Genomic DNA, 19,499 nt, shown 5'->3' on the forward strand with positions numbered 1-19,499 from the left:
ATGTGCAAGTCCTCATTACATTCATAATGTCTGTTATTTCAGAATGTTCACTTAAAATCTTCTTTTACTGTATTACTTTTTAATGTTGACCAGCGATAAAAACACTTACTGTATCTCTGCTTGACTCGGGGAGATGCAGGCCATCTGCCGACTTCATGATAGTTTCTTGTGCTATCAATTTTGATACACTGAACACTTTAACTTTAGCTTTGGAATTTCGAGAGCTGCTGTTTAGAATACGAACAGCTGCTTCATTATAAGCATCTATTTTCTCATTAGTGATCATTTTCCGACTTTCACTCAACATATCTTCATAAACCGGATCTGAATTTGAAAGGACAAAGAATGAGCACATTGATCTTCTACCTGACAAATATATTTGCTTAGCTCAAGTTGCACAAGCTACTTTCATTTACGTAGCCACAAATGTTTAATTGTACAGAAAATATATACAGGGAGGAATGAATGACTGTTACAGTAACCAGATTAGTAACTGGAATTATTTATGATGAACTGTTCTTATCACCATTCCCTAATCATGCATATGCACTTAACAGATTAGAAAGCTCTGGCCAGACATGAATGCTGTCTGATTTCCCAAAACCCAGGAAAAGCCTATAATGCTGGAGTGCAGAGCAACTTATGCCTTCTCTCAGAAATGGAACTCCCCCAAGGAAAGACTCTAAGACCAAGAGGACAGAAGACAGGCAGCAGAATAGGCACACGAGGAAAAAAAATTAAAAAAAAAAAAAAACAAACTCAAACCCTCTAGTTACTGCAGAAGAAACCAGCTTCTCATTTCTCTTCAGTCATAGTCCATAAGCACATTACACTTGCTGCTGTTGATTCTAGTTTAACTGATGGCAGAATCTCAGTTTTTCAGAAGAATGGAACACTACTTAATTGCCTACAGGCTTCAGAAATTATGCAGGGTTTAACACAAAGCTGTAAGTGGTTCCTGATCAAAAGGTCAGCTGGAGATCAATAAATTGCTGTGAAAAGCTGCTGATGTTCATAATTCTGGGGAAACGCTCTACAAGCTGTAAATTGATTTACTTTAGCTACTTCACACCTACTTTTGAACAGTCAATGTCTAGACAACTCTGTGTGCCTAGACCGCTTCTCCTTGTATTTGTTCCATTAAAGAATAAGAGATGACTTAAATGGACAGGATCTTTATTAGCAGAATGCTGGGACATGTCTGACAGCTAATTGCTTCTGTTATAGATAAACAGTTTTGAAAGGAATGTGAGAAGATTAATCTGTTGATCTTTGACAGGAACTTGGATGTGACTGTAAGGGTACAGCTGGCTATATTCCTATCAGGGCTCAAAATCTGTGTTTCTGAGGTGATGATAATCTAAAATGCTACGTTGTCTATGGCAGATAGAACTAGGAGCATGTTCTATCTATGAGCTCACTGTTCAGTGTCAGGGACATACTTGAGTTTTGTTGAAGAAAAGCAAAAGAATGTAAGCTTGGTGCCGTAATAAAAATCTCACAGACTCATTGTGAACCACGATTTCTGGCTCCTAATCTTATCAGTGCTCAGTACAGAAGTTTCATTCTAGAGACTTAAATTCTCTATATTCTCTAGAGTATGTCTATTCATTCCAGAGACACACAGAGGGTGCACTTGTTGAACCTCTCCTATTATTTGATTAATCTGAAAATTTAATAGAACAGAAACACAGGAATGTTTGTGTCAGGAATGCACTTGTGTTCTTGACTCCCAGGAGACACGTATGGAGCACAGCACAGGGAGAATAGACCTGGCATACTGAGTATAAGAGTAAAAGCTAACAGAGAATTAAGAGTTCAGAAGGCAAAAGATTCTCCTGAGAGCTTTAAAATCTCCATCCCTAGTAACAGCTAGTTAGGTCCCAGCTAGTTAAGGCTGGAAGAAAGGCCAAACTGGAATTCAACCAATACAATTTTTACTCTGCAAGTACGCAGTATGCACTAAGTTTTCCATATTCTACAAGAAAATGACTCAATAGACAGTGACAGTACAAAATGTTACCTACTGTTCATTACTTTACCTTGTAAAACCCAGTAAACATCACTACTTTTTGCTAATTTTTCCAAAAGAGGTGCAATTGAAGTGATATTGATTTTATATTGTGTGAGGGCTTCGTTGCTGCCATTGTGAATCTTGATAGACCACTGGAGAAATAAAGAAAGAGATTCAGAACGTGTATGCCTGAGGACCCTTAATTACCGATTCCATTGCCCCGTTAGTAGCTATTTTTCATTATTTCTACAAAGCCAGATTATTTCTTTAGTCTTCATATTTAAAATGCTAAAAAATTTCTTCTGAACTAAGCAGCTGCCTAGACAGTTAATTACATTCAAACAGACCATTTAAATGTGGAGTATATAATATTCAGCTTAATGTATATTTGATTTTTCATAAATTAAATGATGCAAGGTATTTTAATTAAAAGCCCCTTGACTTTAAACAATTATGAAGTAGCAAATATAAAAATCATGGCCAGTTTGGTTGATTTTACTCTAGGAAAACTGACCCCAGCAAGAGATGTGTGTAAATAAAACTTGACAGTGGTATCAAGTTCCAATATTTCCATCTGTTTTGCAGATATCCACAAAGAAAAAAAAAAAGAGCCTTTTTCATTTTTGATTTAATCATCTACATTAAATGATTGGGACAATGCTATAGCAGGGCCTGTTGCAATAGGAAAAGGGGTAATGGTTTCAAACTAAAAGAAGGTAGACTTTGACTAGATATAAAGAAATTTTTTACAATGAGGGTGGTAAAACACTGGAACAGGTTGCCCAGAGAGGTGGTAGATGCCCCATCCCTGGAAACATTCAAGGCCAGGTTGGACAGGGCTCCGAGCAACCTAACCTAGTTAAAGATGTCCCTTCCCATGGCAGGGGGGTTAAACTATATGACATTTAAAGGTCCCTTCCAACCCAAACTGTTTTATGACTCTACTCCAAGACTCTAAAGTCACCCAAGAATTTCTCCTAACTTCTGAAAAGTATTTCCCAAACTGTAGGAAAAATAATTTAGCATTTTTTAAAATGTATTACTGTATGATTCAGTCAAAATCTGAAAAGAAAAAAAAAAAAAAAAAAAAAAAAAAAAAAAAAAAAAAAAAAAAAAAAAAAAAAAAAAAGATAATTTAGCCTGAATGTAGTGAACTCTCTAGCTATTTCTAAATATCTACCTAAAAATTTTGATGTAAGCTAAGTACCGATTAATCCACTTTCTGAGAGTATTATCAAATATAAATGAATACTTCATGAAACCAGGTAACATGCAGCTGCTCTGAGAAGTCACACTCTGGGGAAAAAAAAAAAAAGGCAGTTTCTCCCAGTACCTAAATCTTTACTCATTAAATACCTACAGTATTTAAACAAATGTTTTAAAAAGCAGATTCTATTCAACAAGAAGTCAGGAACTAAGAAGCAGAGCACTGTAGTGACATTCTCAGAGCATCTCCTTTTCCCAAAATAAGCAAGCAACTCAATTTTGTACTAGCTGGAGCTTCTCCAGCTTGTAAGACTTTACTTCTAATTTATAGACTGTTATGCAGTTAAGACAGATGTCCAAAGTAACATGACCAAACCGAGAGCTAAGATAAAGATACAGGTAAATTTCAAAATGCTGACAAGTCCAAGGGCACACACCAGTTTAATCAAGTAGCAGGTTACCACACTAGTGCTAGCAATGGTAATGCCGCTGATGTGTCAAGAGTTTTGAAGCACTTTATTTTTCTGCAAGTCCCTTGAAATAGGGGATGTTTATCTTTGGCCAACTCCAGATATCACTATTTATGTTTTGTATAAATATATTGGTGTTATGAAAAGCTGAGCATCACATGCATATTAGTGCATATCTCCTGCTGTCCACAAAGACAAGCAGCTATGGCTAATGTATAGATATGAGAAAAAGGAATTACTTAGCTAAGATTCCTGTAGTTTTGCAACCTGACCTTGTGCATACCAGAACACTATCCATATATGATAGTATTTTCTGTGTGAAATACAGTAACTCATGCTAGTAAGACACACTAGATTCTCAGACTGAGCAGATATTCTAGACTCATCAAGATTCCTAAAGCTCAAATATTTATGTGGATCCTACAGAGGAAGAGAACTGAAGGGATTCACCTGTAAGGAAACAGAGAATTTCTGATCATCCAGGAAACATGTGGAGCACACATGACCTTCCCCTAAAACTGGGGGAATTCACCCCTAGATTGGAATGCCTAGGAGCTTCCAGACTGATAGTATGCCCAAACTGTCTCTAAACCAAACTGCTTTCAAAGGATTTTCTTTAAAATGGAACACATTTCTCCCCTCTCTACATTTCAGCTGGTGTAAAATTATAACAGCTAGTTCCTTTCAAATTCCAGTTCCAAAATGTTTGGAAGTAAGAAACATTAAATGTGGAATTAGTAAGATGAGCAGTTGTTGAACTCCTGACTCCCAGTACCAATGAACTACTGGAATAGACTACTTAGGGCGGGGGGGCTGTGGAATTCTGTCCCTGGGAGTTTTAAAGAATTGGTTGACTCTTGCCACGTGTTAACGTTGGTATAACTGATACTGCCTTACGGCAAACTGATAGGTTAGGAGACTTCTTCAGGTCCTTGTCAGCTTTTTTTTTCTGTGATGCTGCAGCCCATAGCAGTGGTGGAAACGTCCAGTAAAACAAGACTCAAGAAGTGCAATCTCTTTGGTTGCTGAATTATGCATGTAAAATTAAGGGTTCTGCCATGTAAGTTTAAAATAAATATGTGCATTCAAAAAGAGCATTCCAAATTGGGCCATGCTCAAAAGCGGTATTTTGTGACTGAGTTTATTAAAAATGCATCTTAGTATGCAAGAACTTTTATTTAACTTTTTTTAATTAATAATCTGCTTTAACAAAGGTACTTTATTAGTTAGGTTCAAGGTAATCAATGCTTATCAACAAGCATTGCTGCCAAAAAGCAAGTACCAAACATTGTACAGCTACAATAATATCTTAGAACTACTTAACAGCATATTAAGAGTATTTTTTTAATTATAAATGGGGTTTAACAATGTCATGTATCCAATTTGAGAGCATAGAAGTTATCCTATTAGAACTTCCTTCTTAAAGAAAATGCCCCTTATACGGTATAACTTACCGTGGCAGCTCCTGCTACAATTATATGAGGTTTTGCCATAGAACCCTAAGACACAAAGTAAAAAGGAATTAGTTTTTAAATATTCACTAATTATACAAAACAGAACAAAGAGTTGTTGCCCCAAAGGGTATGTTATGTTAATGTTATGAAAGTTATGTCTAGGACAAGGAACAGAGTATGTACTCAAACAGAAGAGTAAGAGGAACTAAACAGTGCTGATCACCTCAGTATGAGTTTTGCCTTGGTATAGCAAGGGTTTAGCAGCTCCCAATTTTTTGCAGTAATCACAGAACAAGAAAAATGAATGATTAACTTCAGCTATCTTGATGGAAGGTGTTGTGCAAGAACAAACAATACAGTAGCAAAGAATCACCAGGGGCCATTACTAAATAACCCCAGTCTATTTAAAGGTCAACAAAGGAAGAAACAAGAATAATTTAGTTGCCAATTTGTAAATATGTTAATCGTTATCAGAATTATATACATAATTTTATCCTGAATAACACGACAACCTGTATCATAAACATGTAAAATAATTAGTATGCAATTTGAGGGAAATATTGAAAAAAAAAAAATCAAGGCATATACCTGACTTTCCAAATTCTCTTTGTCCTTCAGTTTGGAATGCTCAACATAAATATAAAAACATAGAATATCTCAAGTTGGAAGGGACCCATAAGGATCAAAAATGTTTTGTTACATAAAAGCAGAGCCATCGCAGACACAGAGGAAGTGAAACACCAAATCAGAGAAAAATCCTTTCAGCTCTTATTACAATGAATCAACCTGCTCCTAGGAAGTACAGTTTTGCTAGTTTGGTTTGGGGATTTCTTTGGCCCAAGTGAAGCCATCCTTGGGAGACCAGGAGATGCCCAGAAACATATACACTAGTAAACATTCCCTTTTCACTATTTTGATGCCAAATTTCAGATCTCTGGTACGTAACTGACTTAATATGTATGATATGGTGCCACTACTGGACTCCTAGCAATTATAGTTGTGTGCATGAAAGAACAAAGAAAGGTAGTAGACCTCAGTCAGTTGCTGTGTTTTCCTAAAATTTTTTTATAATACAAACCTCAGTCCAAGATTTGATACGTTGCCTCATAGAGCCATTAACTTCTGGATACCACAGGAAATCCTGTAGAATAAATACAGATTTACTCAAGCAGTAGACTAAAAACAAAAATTCAGAAAACAAATCTAATTGCCATCAATTCAACTGTGAAGGAAAAACACTCACCCCAAAGTGAGGTTTCCTTTACAGCTAGCATGAAAAGAGTGACATCTGGCTCTAGCATGGAAAACAGAAAGAAAAAAAAAAATTGGAAAAAAAACCCCAACCCACAAAACTTTGTCCCCATGGAAAAAGAAAAATTTTTCATTCACAGTTCAGTTGGGATTTCAACAAGAAGGTAAATTTTTAGCTTCTGCCAAATTGGATGTTCTCGGGTTTCTAATGTGATTAGGGATAAAACCAAGCTCACATCTATAACTTATTTATTAGAACTTGCTTTTTGCTCAATTTTCCCCCAGTTTTTACAAACAGGTTTTCTTTCTTTCAGAACTTAATATAATTGATGGCATAAAATCATAGTTTTCAAACAAAAAGAAAACCTAACAATTTACTTTACAACTGTTTAATAGTGCCATGGCCATTAAATGCATTTTCTACTGACAATTTCTTAGATGTCAGGAGTAGTGCCCAACCTTCACCTAGAAGGACAGTTTAGTCTTTGGCTAGTACTGTTATGTCTCCAGGTAAAGCTGTGACTTTCTACCACCTAGTTACTCCTCAGGTGCAGAACTACTGAATGGACTATGAACACACATTAAAGTGAAATGGCAGGCAGAAACTATTGTGAGGAAACTTTATAATGCAGAATGCAGAACCACTGCCAGCAGAGAGGCAACCTCTATCTTCCACCTGCACAGACCTGAAGATTTTAGTAGTTCACTTGAGTACTCTCAATTCAATATTTGGCAGGAATCTGTGAGCAATCACCTGCAGCGGCTGAAAGATGTAAGGGTCAGTATGATGACTAGAAAGGGCAAAATTAAATTCTCCACTTGTTCCCAGTGATCTTTTCTTCTGTTGGACAAGCATTTTCCACTTCAGATTATTGGGTCACAGCCATTCTGAATGTGAAAATTCAGCTACTGTGCCAATAATGTCAACAGCATTACAGCATCAAAACAGGAAGCAGCAGACTGGGTATATATTAACTACCCAGACATCTCCCAAAAGCTCAAACCTGCCATCTCAAATCTGGTGGTTAGACATCTACCAAGGCTTAAAGAGTTTTGAAGATGTAGTTCTGTGTCAGGCTACACCAACATAAATCATACTGTATCGGTCCCTTTGTCAAGTGTTGTGTTCTGCCCCCTCTTTTCCAGCACTCCGATAACCATAAGATGAGCCACATCAGACCTGACCTAAAAGGAATACTACAAGTTAAGTTTTCAGCTGAATCAACTCCTGAAACAGCTTGCTGCACTGCTGTGCCAGGGCTAGTTTACAGCACAAACACAGGAACATACTGTGAAGGGCAACAGAGTGGGACAGCATAGGCTTAAATTGCCATGGGCTCACATCCTAAAATATTATTCTGTACCTTAAATCTTAACCATGTACACTAACGGGTACTGAAAACTCACTTGCAGACAACTCAGCAAATACACTGCTGCTTTGCTTTTCGTGAACAGAGAATGAGTTGTCTCCAGGGCATAAACAAATACATGACTAGCAGAATCCCAGTGCTGCTGACAACTGTCATGGAAAGCAAAGAAAGCTATTGAGGACACCACTTCCATCACCAGGGCAGAGGAGAACAGAGTCCTTCATAAAACCTACCCTTAAGTACTTTGTTTGTTTTTTTTTAAAATATCCACATTATAATCAACATTGTGGTTATTTCTCCATGCACAAACAATGGAAGGCATACTTGTTGGGATAGCACAGACAGCTCAATGACAATTATGACAATTACTACTCCAAGCAAGTTAGCCCCAGATACATATTCTTACAGCAGTGGAAGAGTAAACTTCCTGGCAAAAGCTATTCTTGGGAAGGCCAAATTATAAGATTTGACAAAAAGAAAAATTATACATGCTTCCAGACCTTATGCCCAAAGCTAACATAGAATACAAGTGCTCAAAGCCAAAGCCTCTCAAAGAATCTTATTCAAAATATAATATGTTAAGATACACTCTGATACATTTTGTGGAAAATTTATAAAGAATGTTGATGGTCTAAAGATTCTTTTGACTTTTACAACACTTGTGGAAATTTGAAAAGTTCAGCTATGACTGCAATTTGGATTACATTGTATGAAGTAATGTGATTATGGCTTGCAATTCAATGCTAGGTAAAAACTTACCACTTTAATTGAAGCAGATTTATCTTCAAACAGGATATTTCCATGCTGTCAAAAAACCCAAACCAGTAAAACCAAAGTAAGACAAACTTTCAGAAAGAGAAAAAAAATATTGATATTTGTACGTTAATTTGCTCTCACCCAAAGGTTTATCTTCAGTAGAAAGGATTTTTCTTGCATAAACTTGTCAGTATACTCATGCAAAATGTTTACGTTACTTTCATGATAAAACAAGCTGCCTGCATAAAGGGTTATTTTTCCTGGAGAAAATCTATCCAACAAAGTCTGAAATGCTTTCTGCTCACCCTGTTGCAAAGGTATCATATATTTTCCTACATTTAGCCTCCCCAGATGAAAAAAACCTTGGGCTTTTTTCTCTTTCTTTTCCTATACTTCCTTTCCCCTAGCCTTCCTTTTCATCTGCCCATTTTCTTTGCACAAAACGACATAGTTTTAATTAAAGAATAAAAGAAAATAATCTCAGGCAGAAATAAAGTCTGGAATGCATTATTAAATTTGCTGAGTGAGACTGTAAGAAATCAGAAAGGAAGCAGTCAGATACTGCATACACAATCCTCCTTTAAAATATTACTAAATACAATATTAGTTTCGATCCTGGTCCAAAAGTACAAATGTATTTCTCTTTCATAAACTGAGATCTTGATTTCATAAATATTTGACAAAAGATACCTCTCAACTCAAAATCAAGTATAGCACTCAACCATCTCACCATTACCATCAGCTACTGTGACCTAACCAAGAGACAAGGAAAACCAGAGTTACTCAATCAGTCAAACATCTGGTTTTGACAAGTGAAAATGACTGCATGCTGTCTGCTGGACAAGCCACCAGCTTGCACTTCTAAATAATTGACGAGTTTGATGTACAGTTGAAAGTTAAATGTGTCTTTTTCCTCACATATGTACATACAACCATGAAGGGATATGCCTAACCAGCATGATCCAGCAAAAGGAATGAATTTTCTGTTCAACGAATGATTCAGCTAAATCCTTTCTTACTGCTTTCACCCAGCAAGCTGCAGTCTACACTTTTCACCTCATAAAATTCAGACATCTCTTCAGCAGCAATCAAAAGGAAGATAAGACCAGAAGATAGTTTTCGTTTCAGCTTCAAGTTAGACCTGGAAATCTGTCATGGCCCCAAGGATTTTTATGAACAGATTAGATCAGCAATTTAACTGACATTTAAAATGACAAATTAGAAGCCATGAATGACTACTATTTAAAAACACAAAAAGGAGCAAAAATTTTCTCATTGAGAAACCAAATACGAAGCAAAAATTGCTACGGGACAAGTCAGCTTCATTAATTTATTCCCAGACTACCGCAAGCCTTCTCTCAAGCTTTCTAGTTCACCTCTGAAGATGCCCAAACATCTCATCTGTACTCAAACAACGATCTTGGTCTAATCTTGTTCTCCAAAATACCTTTCTGCGGCTCTTCTTCCTGATGGCTAGGCCTGTAAACAGTATAATTTCTTGCTTTTTTGAAGTTTAAAGAAGAGTTATGTGGTAAATTAGAAACAAAAACATCATCAAACTAAACTATCTCACCTTATTTCCTTCTTCTTTGACTTGAGGATTTATGAGTTTTATAAATGAATAGAACAGCTGTCGAATTCTAGAATCTCCTATAAACACAATATGTTTGTCTATGAGGCAATTTTTTGCTTCACTGTAAAACAAAATAGCAACATTAATGTTACAGGTAATTTATATTTTAGGAAAAAGTATTTAGAAAATCTACAGAGCAATATAGATAATTCTAAGCATTATATCCTGCTCTAAGGAATGGTAAATCTTTTTTAAAACATGCTGAATTAATAAAAAGCTTAGTGTAATTTGCATAGAAATTAACTCTCCTGCTAATTTGATTTGAAGGCGGCTTTCCTATTCTGTGGTGCTATAAATACTGGAGTCTCAAAATGGTAATATACAGCATAATTCTAAAAAATAAAGTTCTGTTGCTAGGAGGTGAGAAAAGGTAATTATATTTGGGATTTTTTTGTACTTAAAAGGTCAGCATTTTCCCTTTCAGCAATCTGAGAGTGATATATGAAGCTATGCAGTCTCTTTTGGCTCTCTGTACCATGTATCAGTACTATCACCAACATTTATTTATATTTCTATATATAAATACAACTATGGTAAACACTGTAGACACACAGATCACATACAAGGAAGATACTTCTTTTTAATATTTTAATATAAAAATATTTTAATTTTCATAATGAAAAAATTTTGCATATATTTGAAAGCCCAGCTAATCAGCTATAAAGTGAAAAATAGATGACACTGCAATTACTGCAGTGTAAAACATGAATTTCCTTACCTATTTTTATATTTATGCATCATACAGCTGTGCGGTTGCCATACTTTTTCTCCAAGAAATCTTCCACTGGACAGAAGATACTCACATGTATCGCCACCTTTAAAATGTTATACTGAGATTATAATTCAGACACATGAGAAAGTTAAAACATAGCCCCATTACTATTAAAAAAAAAATTGAGAATATTTGAAACAATCAACAGCAGTAAACAAAATTACTATAAAAACATCTTGCACAAGTTTCTGCAAAACTGCATTTTCACTTATTATAGCACATTTCTGTGTAAATCATTCCTCTATCCACAAAATGTTAGTGATCCCATTTCTGCTGTCAGAAAGATGTTGTGACCTAGAACAGTGTTTCCACCAAAAGATGCCAATCCACTGTGCTATCTACTATCCAGGATACACTGATAAGAAACTAAAGAATACAAGAGTTCAATATAATCATCTTCTACACAGAACCACCATACACAGCATCTTGTATAGAACACGAATCTCAACAAGAGACTTGTGAGAAAGTCTCTTACATCTCCTTATTTAAGACATAGTGGTCACCTTGGAACAGGTGAAATTACATGCTGGGTTAATATGCAAAACCAAAAACATCTACATGAGAATTGCTGATCATTCTGAACTGCAGGTACCTTTTCCAGTCAAGAAGTTTCACACTAATTAGGATTAATCACTTTACAGATGGTGACGTTTCAGGTCACTTTAAGTTCATATAAATAAAATGTCTCGGTTATGAAATCAGTGACTGTTATCTTCCAGCAAACTCCATGTCAGATTCTGCTGCCTTATAACTGAATAGAACTGAACACCTTTCACTGCAATAGGAAGTTGCCCTCCAACATTTTTGTCATACTTGGCATTTCAGAGCACTGACAAACAGAGAATCAGTGGTGAATGGAATGGCAGGTACCTGTGCTAGCTTGTGCAGAAACAATATATTCACAGCCTGTAGTTAACACTTTCTGTGAAACCTTGACTTCATTAAACTCAATGGAGAAGTGCTCTTTTACTCCATCAAAACTTGCACTAATTCTAAAGAATAGAGTGATTTCTGCCCACTTCTTCTTAGGGCTACTGGGAGCCACACATTATGAGATAGACTTTCTGCTCCAATTATTATGAGAAAATCTGAAGCTTTATCTAGAACTGCAAATGAGTCAAGGTGAAGAGGAAAAAGTGCAAGTAGAGTGAGGTCTGAGGTCTGGAGGAATGGGAATCTACAAAGCACAGCTAACATCTACTGAGACTCAAGCTCACAGTCCTCAAAGACCAGTACTACAGCAAAGCTTTTAGGAAAAAGAGACAGAGCCATGGTATCACTTCTCTTATGCTTAAACAAAGAATTCCACAAGACCACATTACAATCAATTTAAAAAAAAGGTTTTTTAAAAAACGTATACCAGATAAAAAAAGACTTTCTACGTAATACTCTGATGAGAAAACATATCCTAATTTACAGTCCTGAAATCACAGTGAAAGCTAATTAATTCTTATATGCACTGAATCAACTCTGAGCTTGTTTGCTTCCTTTTGGGTTTTTTTGAGTTGGACATAGGTGTCCTGGTTCAGCTAGGATAGGGCTAAGAAAGAGAGGGGGAAAGGATCTCCAGGCGGGTTATTCATACCATGCTGAAGTCAGGTCCAGGCGGGGAGCGCGGGAACTTTTTCCTTTGTGGCTTTGGTGAAGGGAAGCACGTGAGTGAGCTGTCTGTAACCACTGTGGTATTTCTCTGTATATTGTTTGTCTTGTTTACTGTTATTGCTGTTTATTGTTGTTATCATTGCTACTGTTGTTGTTCAGATTGCTTATCACACTGTTGTATTAAATTTTTTCTTATTTTAACCCGGAGGTTGTGCCTCACTGCCAGCCTGACTGGCTGAGGGTGGGGGAGGAGCAACGGCAATGTGCTCTCCAGTCCCGGCAGGGCTTAAACCACCACAACAGGATAATTGGGAAAGTTACTTATTTCCATAATTTCCCAATAGTGGGAAGAATGACAAAAGTATCTATTTTCAAACAATTTTTCTATAAATATTTTAGACCTATGGGTAGCAAACTTTAGAGAATGTTAATAATTACTTGGATGATGGAAACAAAGCTGTACTTCCAACAAATATGGAATGAGGATCTTTATAATCCTGCATGATCACAGATCTTTCCAGATAACTCTTGCATTAACATTGTCAGTGATGTTCCTACTCTAGTTTATGAGCTGATACTCAGCTGCCTGCTCCTTCACAATCCACCCAGAAAAACAAAAGATAATGTTACAAAAAGCATTAAACAGAACACATATTTAAAGTACAGTTGACACCCAAAACTATTAGTTCTCTCTTGCTTCAGAACTCTAGCTCTCTCCTAATCAGGATGCATGAAGAACATTTCAGATACAGAAATACAGACAATGCAGCTCACGTATGCTGTTTATTGAAAGAGTATTAGCTTGGAGAAAAGGAAGAAGTGGCAGTTGAAGTCATCTTCTATCCCTATCTTCCTCCCTGAAACTCCGCCTATCTGTTTTCATGAAAATCAGAAAAAGACAACATAAACCGGTCTGTATTATAATGTGTTACTCCTTGGCTCATTTATCCAACCAAACCCAACAGTAGTAACACAATCAAGTAGCATTATTTACGATGACCTATGGCTCCTCATTCCTTCATTTCAAAATGCAACCAGACTTATTTTGTCTCGTGGAGCTTCCATTACTTACTACTGCTATTGCATCATGACTTCTAAATAACATGAAGAATTATACAGTCTTGAAAAAGGTCTGGATAAACATCTCTAAGTCCTGGGTTTGAGTTGGTTCTCTGTGAGCAACCCACACGACATACTCCTAACATGTAAGATAAACTGACTTTATTAACACTCATTCTTCACTCCCTATCTCTCAGCTTTGGGACCTCTTGGTCAGGCAGATTTTGATGCATAGAAGGAAAATGTGTTAAAAATTTAAATAAAATATATACATATGGTGATAAGCTCCTATTTTTTTATCATCAATAAGAGTCTATTAATCACCCCAGGGCAGTTAAGGAATTTCTTCAGATTGACCAGTAACCTCTCAAGCAAATCCCTGAGATACCACAAATCAAATCAACACTTCAATCCTAATTGTGATGCACATGCACTGTGTCAAACTGATTAATTACTGCACAGCAGCAATGGGATGTGGCAAATGGCCAGATGCAGAAAGCCACATGCTTCTCAACATTTAAAAGAGCTCTCATGAAAGTATGCTGAGACCACAGAAGTAGGCTGAACTCAGGAGGTTTCCAGAAAGGTAGTCTCTGTAACTCTCCTATTTTTCAACTGGTACGGGTCACTCCAGGTCAGCAATATCATATTTTTTTCCAGCTTGTACCTATTTCATTATTCAGTACAGTACTATTTCTGAACAGATTAATCCTCCAGAAGTAGTTTATCAAAACCTTTCTGCTCCTCTTTCAACCATTGCTACTTAAAAGACAGCTGCTGATCCTGCTGCCAAAACTTCTGCAGAAGTAGCTCAGAACAGAGCAGATGACATGGAAAGCTGAATCTTCACCTACTTCTAAAATATGCTGGCACAGCTCAGATTTGCGGGACAGACATTTTTCTAGTAGAAAACAAATTCAGAATGACCACAGTTTCAGTTTTTCTTAAGTGTTTCAAATAAAATCCTGTGTCTGTACTTCAGCTTTCAAGCAACATAATTTCCTTGCTTCCCAAACATACACACTTACGTAAACTGTCATTTTGACCAAGCTGCATAAAACTGTCAGAAATAATAAAAAACATTATCAAACTCACATTGCTTGTGATCAGATTATGAGAACAGATGACTTACAGTTATTACAGCTACTGCTACAAGGTCCTCCGTTTCGTAGATGATGAAATGTAGGAGATACATCAAGAGTGATGTAAGAGTGAACTATGTAAAAGAAAATCCACCATTAACTAGACTCCCTCTGAAATCCAGGGATTTTTACTGAGGAAGACGAGTAAGAGAAAATAAGGACAGTTATTCAAGGTCAGACCAACGGTCAGTCTACCCTGGTATTCTACCTTCAACAGGGGCCATAAGCTCATGAACCAGAAGAGGACAAGTAAACATTATGTTCTTGTCTAATATTCTTCCAACTGTGTTCAGTTCAGGGACTTCCTGAGCTGGACATGGTTTCCACATATTTTGTAGAACCTTCCACAGATTTCTTTCTGACAAAGTCATGCAATTTTCTCTGCAACTTTTTAGCATCCACAGCATCCTTCTACAAGAGTTTTTCATACCCACTGCTGCTGTTTAAAGAATCACCTGCCTCTATGGTAAACACAGTTTCTACTAGATTCACTCTGCACTCCCAAGTTCTTCCATAGAAAGAGACAGTTCATACTCAAGTCTATCACGATTTGTAGATCACTATCAACACTTCTCCAATGAAGTTTTCAAGACTGAAGAATCTTAGTTCACTAAATCTTTATAGAAGAGCATGTTCCATATCTTGAGTTCATGACTCAAGCTCGGTAGCTCTGCTCTCCATGCACTCCCATCATAATTACACACAAATAAAAACAATCCTCCATCCTACTGTATATTTACTGAAACAGCAGTCCAAACACCACACACTGTATAACACAGAGATAATATTTTGGGCCAAGAAGTTATGCCTTCTCTACCAACTCCAGATACTGAATATCCCCGAGCAATATTAGAAAGGTCCTGAAACTCATTAGGAGCATTACTGATGTCTGATGTCTTTCTTTACACATAATAGTTAAAGTTTTGTGGGGAAGATGAGAGAGGAGAATAAAACAAGACTGAAATAGCAACCAAGATAGTAAACTGGAGGTCACAGACAAGACAGTGCCTCCAGAAATGCCAAAATCTTACTTAGATGAAATACAAAGCAGCCAAAAAAACACTCTCATTTTAATATACTACACCCTCCTCTTAACTATTAATAAGATCTTAAAAGAAAAACAAAACTGAGAAGCCAAACCCAAAACCCGAGATAAAGAAATCTAAGTGCCATTCTATACACAAAACACAGACTATTCCTTTTAAGCTCTTCCTCTGTGCTTTGCATAAATTATCCTTAACATACTTCTATTTTCATCAAATGTTGCACTTACTCTATAGTATACAAAGATAAGTTCTCTGAATTTTTATTATGCCTATTATTCTAATTTAACATTCCTCAAAATCATGTTTTTTCCATTGAAATTATGAAATCTCTGAGTCTTCCAGAGTCTGCCAGAACAGACTGTTTCACAATGCTTTCTCTAAAAGGCACACTATTTTGAAGAAATGAAAATTCAGTTATTCTCTATTACTTAAAACAAAATTGTAGTTTTATACAAGATTTATCAGTGTTGATTTTAGTAATGCAAAATTTTAAATAAAAACTTATTTCCAACAAGGTTTAGGACTGTATCTTTGAAACATGATAACTCAAAAATGCACAGCACTAACTTCACTGGATAGTATATAAGCATGTAGTCCACTTAACTCTTCACAGAAGCTGTATGCGAGTTAGAGACAGTCTTTAACTTCTCTTAATTCACTTCTACGTTTTGCAAAAAATGTAGCCAACCCCTAAACATAATAATTTCCCTGAACATGAATTTGACCTTCCACAACCCCAGTTAAGCTTTTTTTCAAACAAGTAACTTTTATATAAGCAAGTTTTCGTGGGAAGTGCAGTAGGCTGTTCCTATCTATAGTATGTATTTGCATGAGTGAGGCCAAAATTAGCTGAAACCTTTACATGTAAAGACAATCAGATAAAACAGAGTTCTAACTAAAGTCTCAATCATCCAAAAGCTCCCAAAGGAAGCCAAGACAAAACCAACCGCTTTATAAAACATATGCGTATTCTTAACTTTAAATGATGCCTTGCGAAGTTTTCAATATTGCAATGGGAGAAGAAAAAAACATGACAATTTACACAACGTGGGTTTCTAAATTGAGTGAGATAAACTAGGCTACCAAAAACTTAAAGCATCCAACTGCCACTCGTTTGAAATCTTAAAAGTACAGACACACTGAACACACAGAATATCTATATATTAATACTTTCATGCTTACCCAGGAATAGTGAGAAAAAGGAAAAGGTATGAAAAAAAAGCAGCCTTTAAGTGCCTTTATCACTTTTAGAATGTCTACCTCAAAACAAAGTTTTAAAACTACCAAGGATTCTTTGCATACCCATGGCTGTCCCACAGAAAGAAGGATTCACTGACAAACCTTCTTCCTATGTAACATTCTCTGTCTGGTTATATACAAATTTTGTGTCTTTTTCCTTCTAGATGAATTGTCCAAATTAAAACCTGCAGGAGTCTCTACTGTAGCTGTCTCCATGTTTCAACACTGTCAATGTGCTTCTGTGGCGTAAGTCTGATTTTATAAATAATGGAGGACATGAAATAACAAAGTGTTTTGACTTAACACATAATTTTTCTTCAAAGACAACTCTGGTCTGTCTTTGACACCTTTTGCATTCCCTACAGGACATCAGGATCTTGTATGCATCATCAGGCATGTCTAACTCAATGAGACTGAAATTAGGCATGTGATTCACGTTCTCCATTTATACAAGCAGTTTCAACTAATCCAAACTTTAGATCATCAGTTTCTTCAAATAATAAAGATCTAAAGACTTTTGGTGGGGTACAGTGGGGGTGACAACCTCCCACAAAACAGATTTCACCACTTTTTGTTCACATGCACCTCTCCATTTCCTCTGTACTCCTGGACATCTGTGAAAGAGAGACAGTATCCACATGGGTGGCTAATTCATTGCTAAATTTCTTGTTTGCCCCACTGTGACAGACCATATGTTTACATGAAAGAGATGGTCTTGCCTGCTCTCCTCTTCCTGACAGCAGCTAACAGCAGATGCTCAAAGTATAAAAGAACAACAAACAGAGCAATCCCTTCCCCGGCATGGACTGGCTTCCACAGCCCAGCAACTTTGAGCAAGAAGTGCAGAATGTTTGCAGCCCCACCTCATCCAGCCTCTTCAAATCAGGATAACTCCTGATAAAATAAAATCTTAGCAACATGTTCCAAAATGTCCTCTGTGGAAAAAATAAAGTGCTTTCTTCTGATAATTGTAAATGTATTGCCTGCTAATTTCATTTTTGTGTTATGACACAATCACAATGGATTTACCTTCCCCCAATAATTCATAATATTTGAGGACATCACCAAGTCACTAATTCTCTGTCCAGGCTACAGAATTTCAAGCTATTTCATTACTTCTTGTACAGAAGCTGTTTTATTCTTCTGCCATTTGTACTCTCTTTCTACATATTTTCCAAGCCTTATTATGCCACTACTAAGAGGGGACAACCACCACTACTAAAGAGGGGGTGATCAACATCACTGATGGTAAGCAAGGTGCCAGTTAGCTTTAGCTGCGCAGTACCACAGTAAAATAACCTGGATTTTCATTAATTGACATTAGCTGAATTTCAGATGTATGAGACTACTGAAGGGTTGCAGAATGATCTCTCAAGCACCTCTGGTTTTATCTATTCTGAAAACCTGTCTGCTAGAAATGCTCCACCCTCCTTTTTAAAACCATCTGTGCCTTTTGAATGTTACTTGTTCAGAGGAGCACAAACTGGTAACCCTGTATTCACTGTCACTACGTCCTGTTTTTCAAACAGTTACAGGAAAGCCTCTCTCTTACCCTGTAATAGCTTCAAGAAGCTAAAAGCCTTAGGAAAAGCAACTTGTTGAAAGCTTTGTGAAAAGCCATACAGACCATACCAACTTACACAAAGGCCTGCAGATTCTCACCATTTTGCGATTTGTGACTCACCCCCCTCATTAATTCTCCCATAATATATCATATTTATTCATATTCCAGTTTCCTTGTAATCTTGATATGGTAGCCCCTATTTTCTTAGGCCAGACATGCAATCCCTCTTTAAAAAAGCATCACAATTGCCACCTTCCTTCCATTTAGTTTTGCGAGTGATTTGTGCCTTAAGGAACACAGCACACTGGGCGAGTTCAATTACTTCACACTTGAGCTTCTCTAGGATTCAGTAAATGCTTCCGTGTCTCGAAAATTCACTCTATTTAGTTTATCAGATTTACTGACATGTCAGCCAGAGGGTGAATCTAGGGAACTGCACCCATAAAGATCCCTACCCCCTTTCCCATTTCCACAATAAACTGCCTCAGCCTTGTCTCCCGCAGACACTGGCAGCAGTCAGAATACGACACCAGCCGTCCTACCATAAACAGAGCCGTGGTGACGTCTCTGTGGATCAACTTTTTGATTTACCCACAAAAACAAACTACATTTTTTAGTGTGAATTGGAAACAAGAAAATATTTCCTTTAGCAGTTTCATTAGCGTTTTCGGATCATGCCAAGATTCACTGCTTCAGGGCCAAAACAACCCCAAAGAAGAGGAATCGGCAAAGCTCCCCGCACCCCCGTAACTGACGTGCGCTCCTGTGCAGCTCCGTCACCTTCCCCAGCTCTTGGCTACTGGCTTGTCCACAGCCACTAACAACACGTGGAACCAAACAACTCGTTTCCCTTCATCCACTAAAGAGGCTGGATTTTGCTGTTTGAGGCAACGGTTCACGCAGTAAAGGAGCATATACCAA

General features: G+C 36.9%; 1 protein-coding gene across 2 annotated transcripts in view; it reads right to left on the reverse strand.

The window, feature by feature from the left end:
- The window catches only part of CASD1 (CAS1 domain containing 1), a 25,424-nt gene extending 14,454 nt beyond the window's left edge, over positions 1–10,970 (reverse strand). Inside the window, exons 1-7 of one of the 2 annotated variants that reach the window (XM_026843628.1) lie at positions 10,873–10,970; positions 10,095–10,215; positions 8,525–8,569; positions 6,223–6,285; positions 5,145–5,189; positions 2,043–2,166; positions 110–324 (exon numbers count right to left, since the gene is read on the reverse strand). In XM_026843628.1, coding sequence (XP_026699429.1) covers positions 110–324; positions 2,043–2,166; positions 5,145–5,189; positions 6,223–6,285; positions 8,525–8,569; positions 10,095–10,215; positions 10,873–10,895 — 636 coding nt within the window. In that variant the 5' untranslated portion in view covers positions 10,896–10,970. Of the gene's footprint in view, positions 1–109; positions 325–2,042; positions 2,167–5,144; positions 5,190–6,222; positions 6,286–6,387; positions 6,414–8,524; positions 8,570–10,094; positions 10,216–10,872 lie in introns of those variants that run through there. The other variant, XM_026843627.1, reaches the window with a different exon arrangement.
- Positions 10,971–19,499: the final 8,529 nt, after the last annotated feature.

The sequence above is a fragment of the Athene cunicularia genome, assembly GCF_003259725.1.
Source record: "Athene cunicularia isolate RWA chromosome 2 unlocalized genomic scaffold, athCun1 chr2_part1, whole genome shotgun sequence".
NCBI lineage: Eukaryota > Metazoa > Chordata > Aves > Strigiformes > Strigidae > Athene > Athene cunicularia.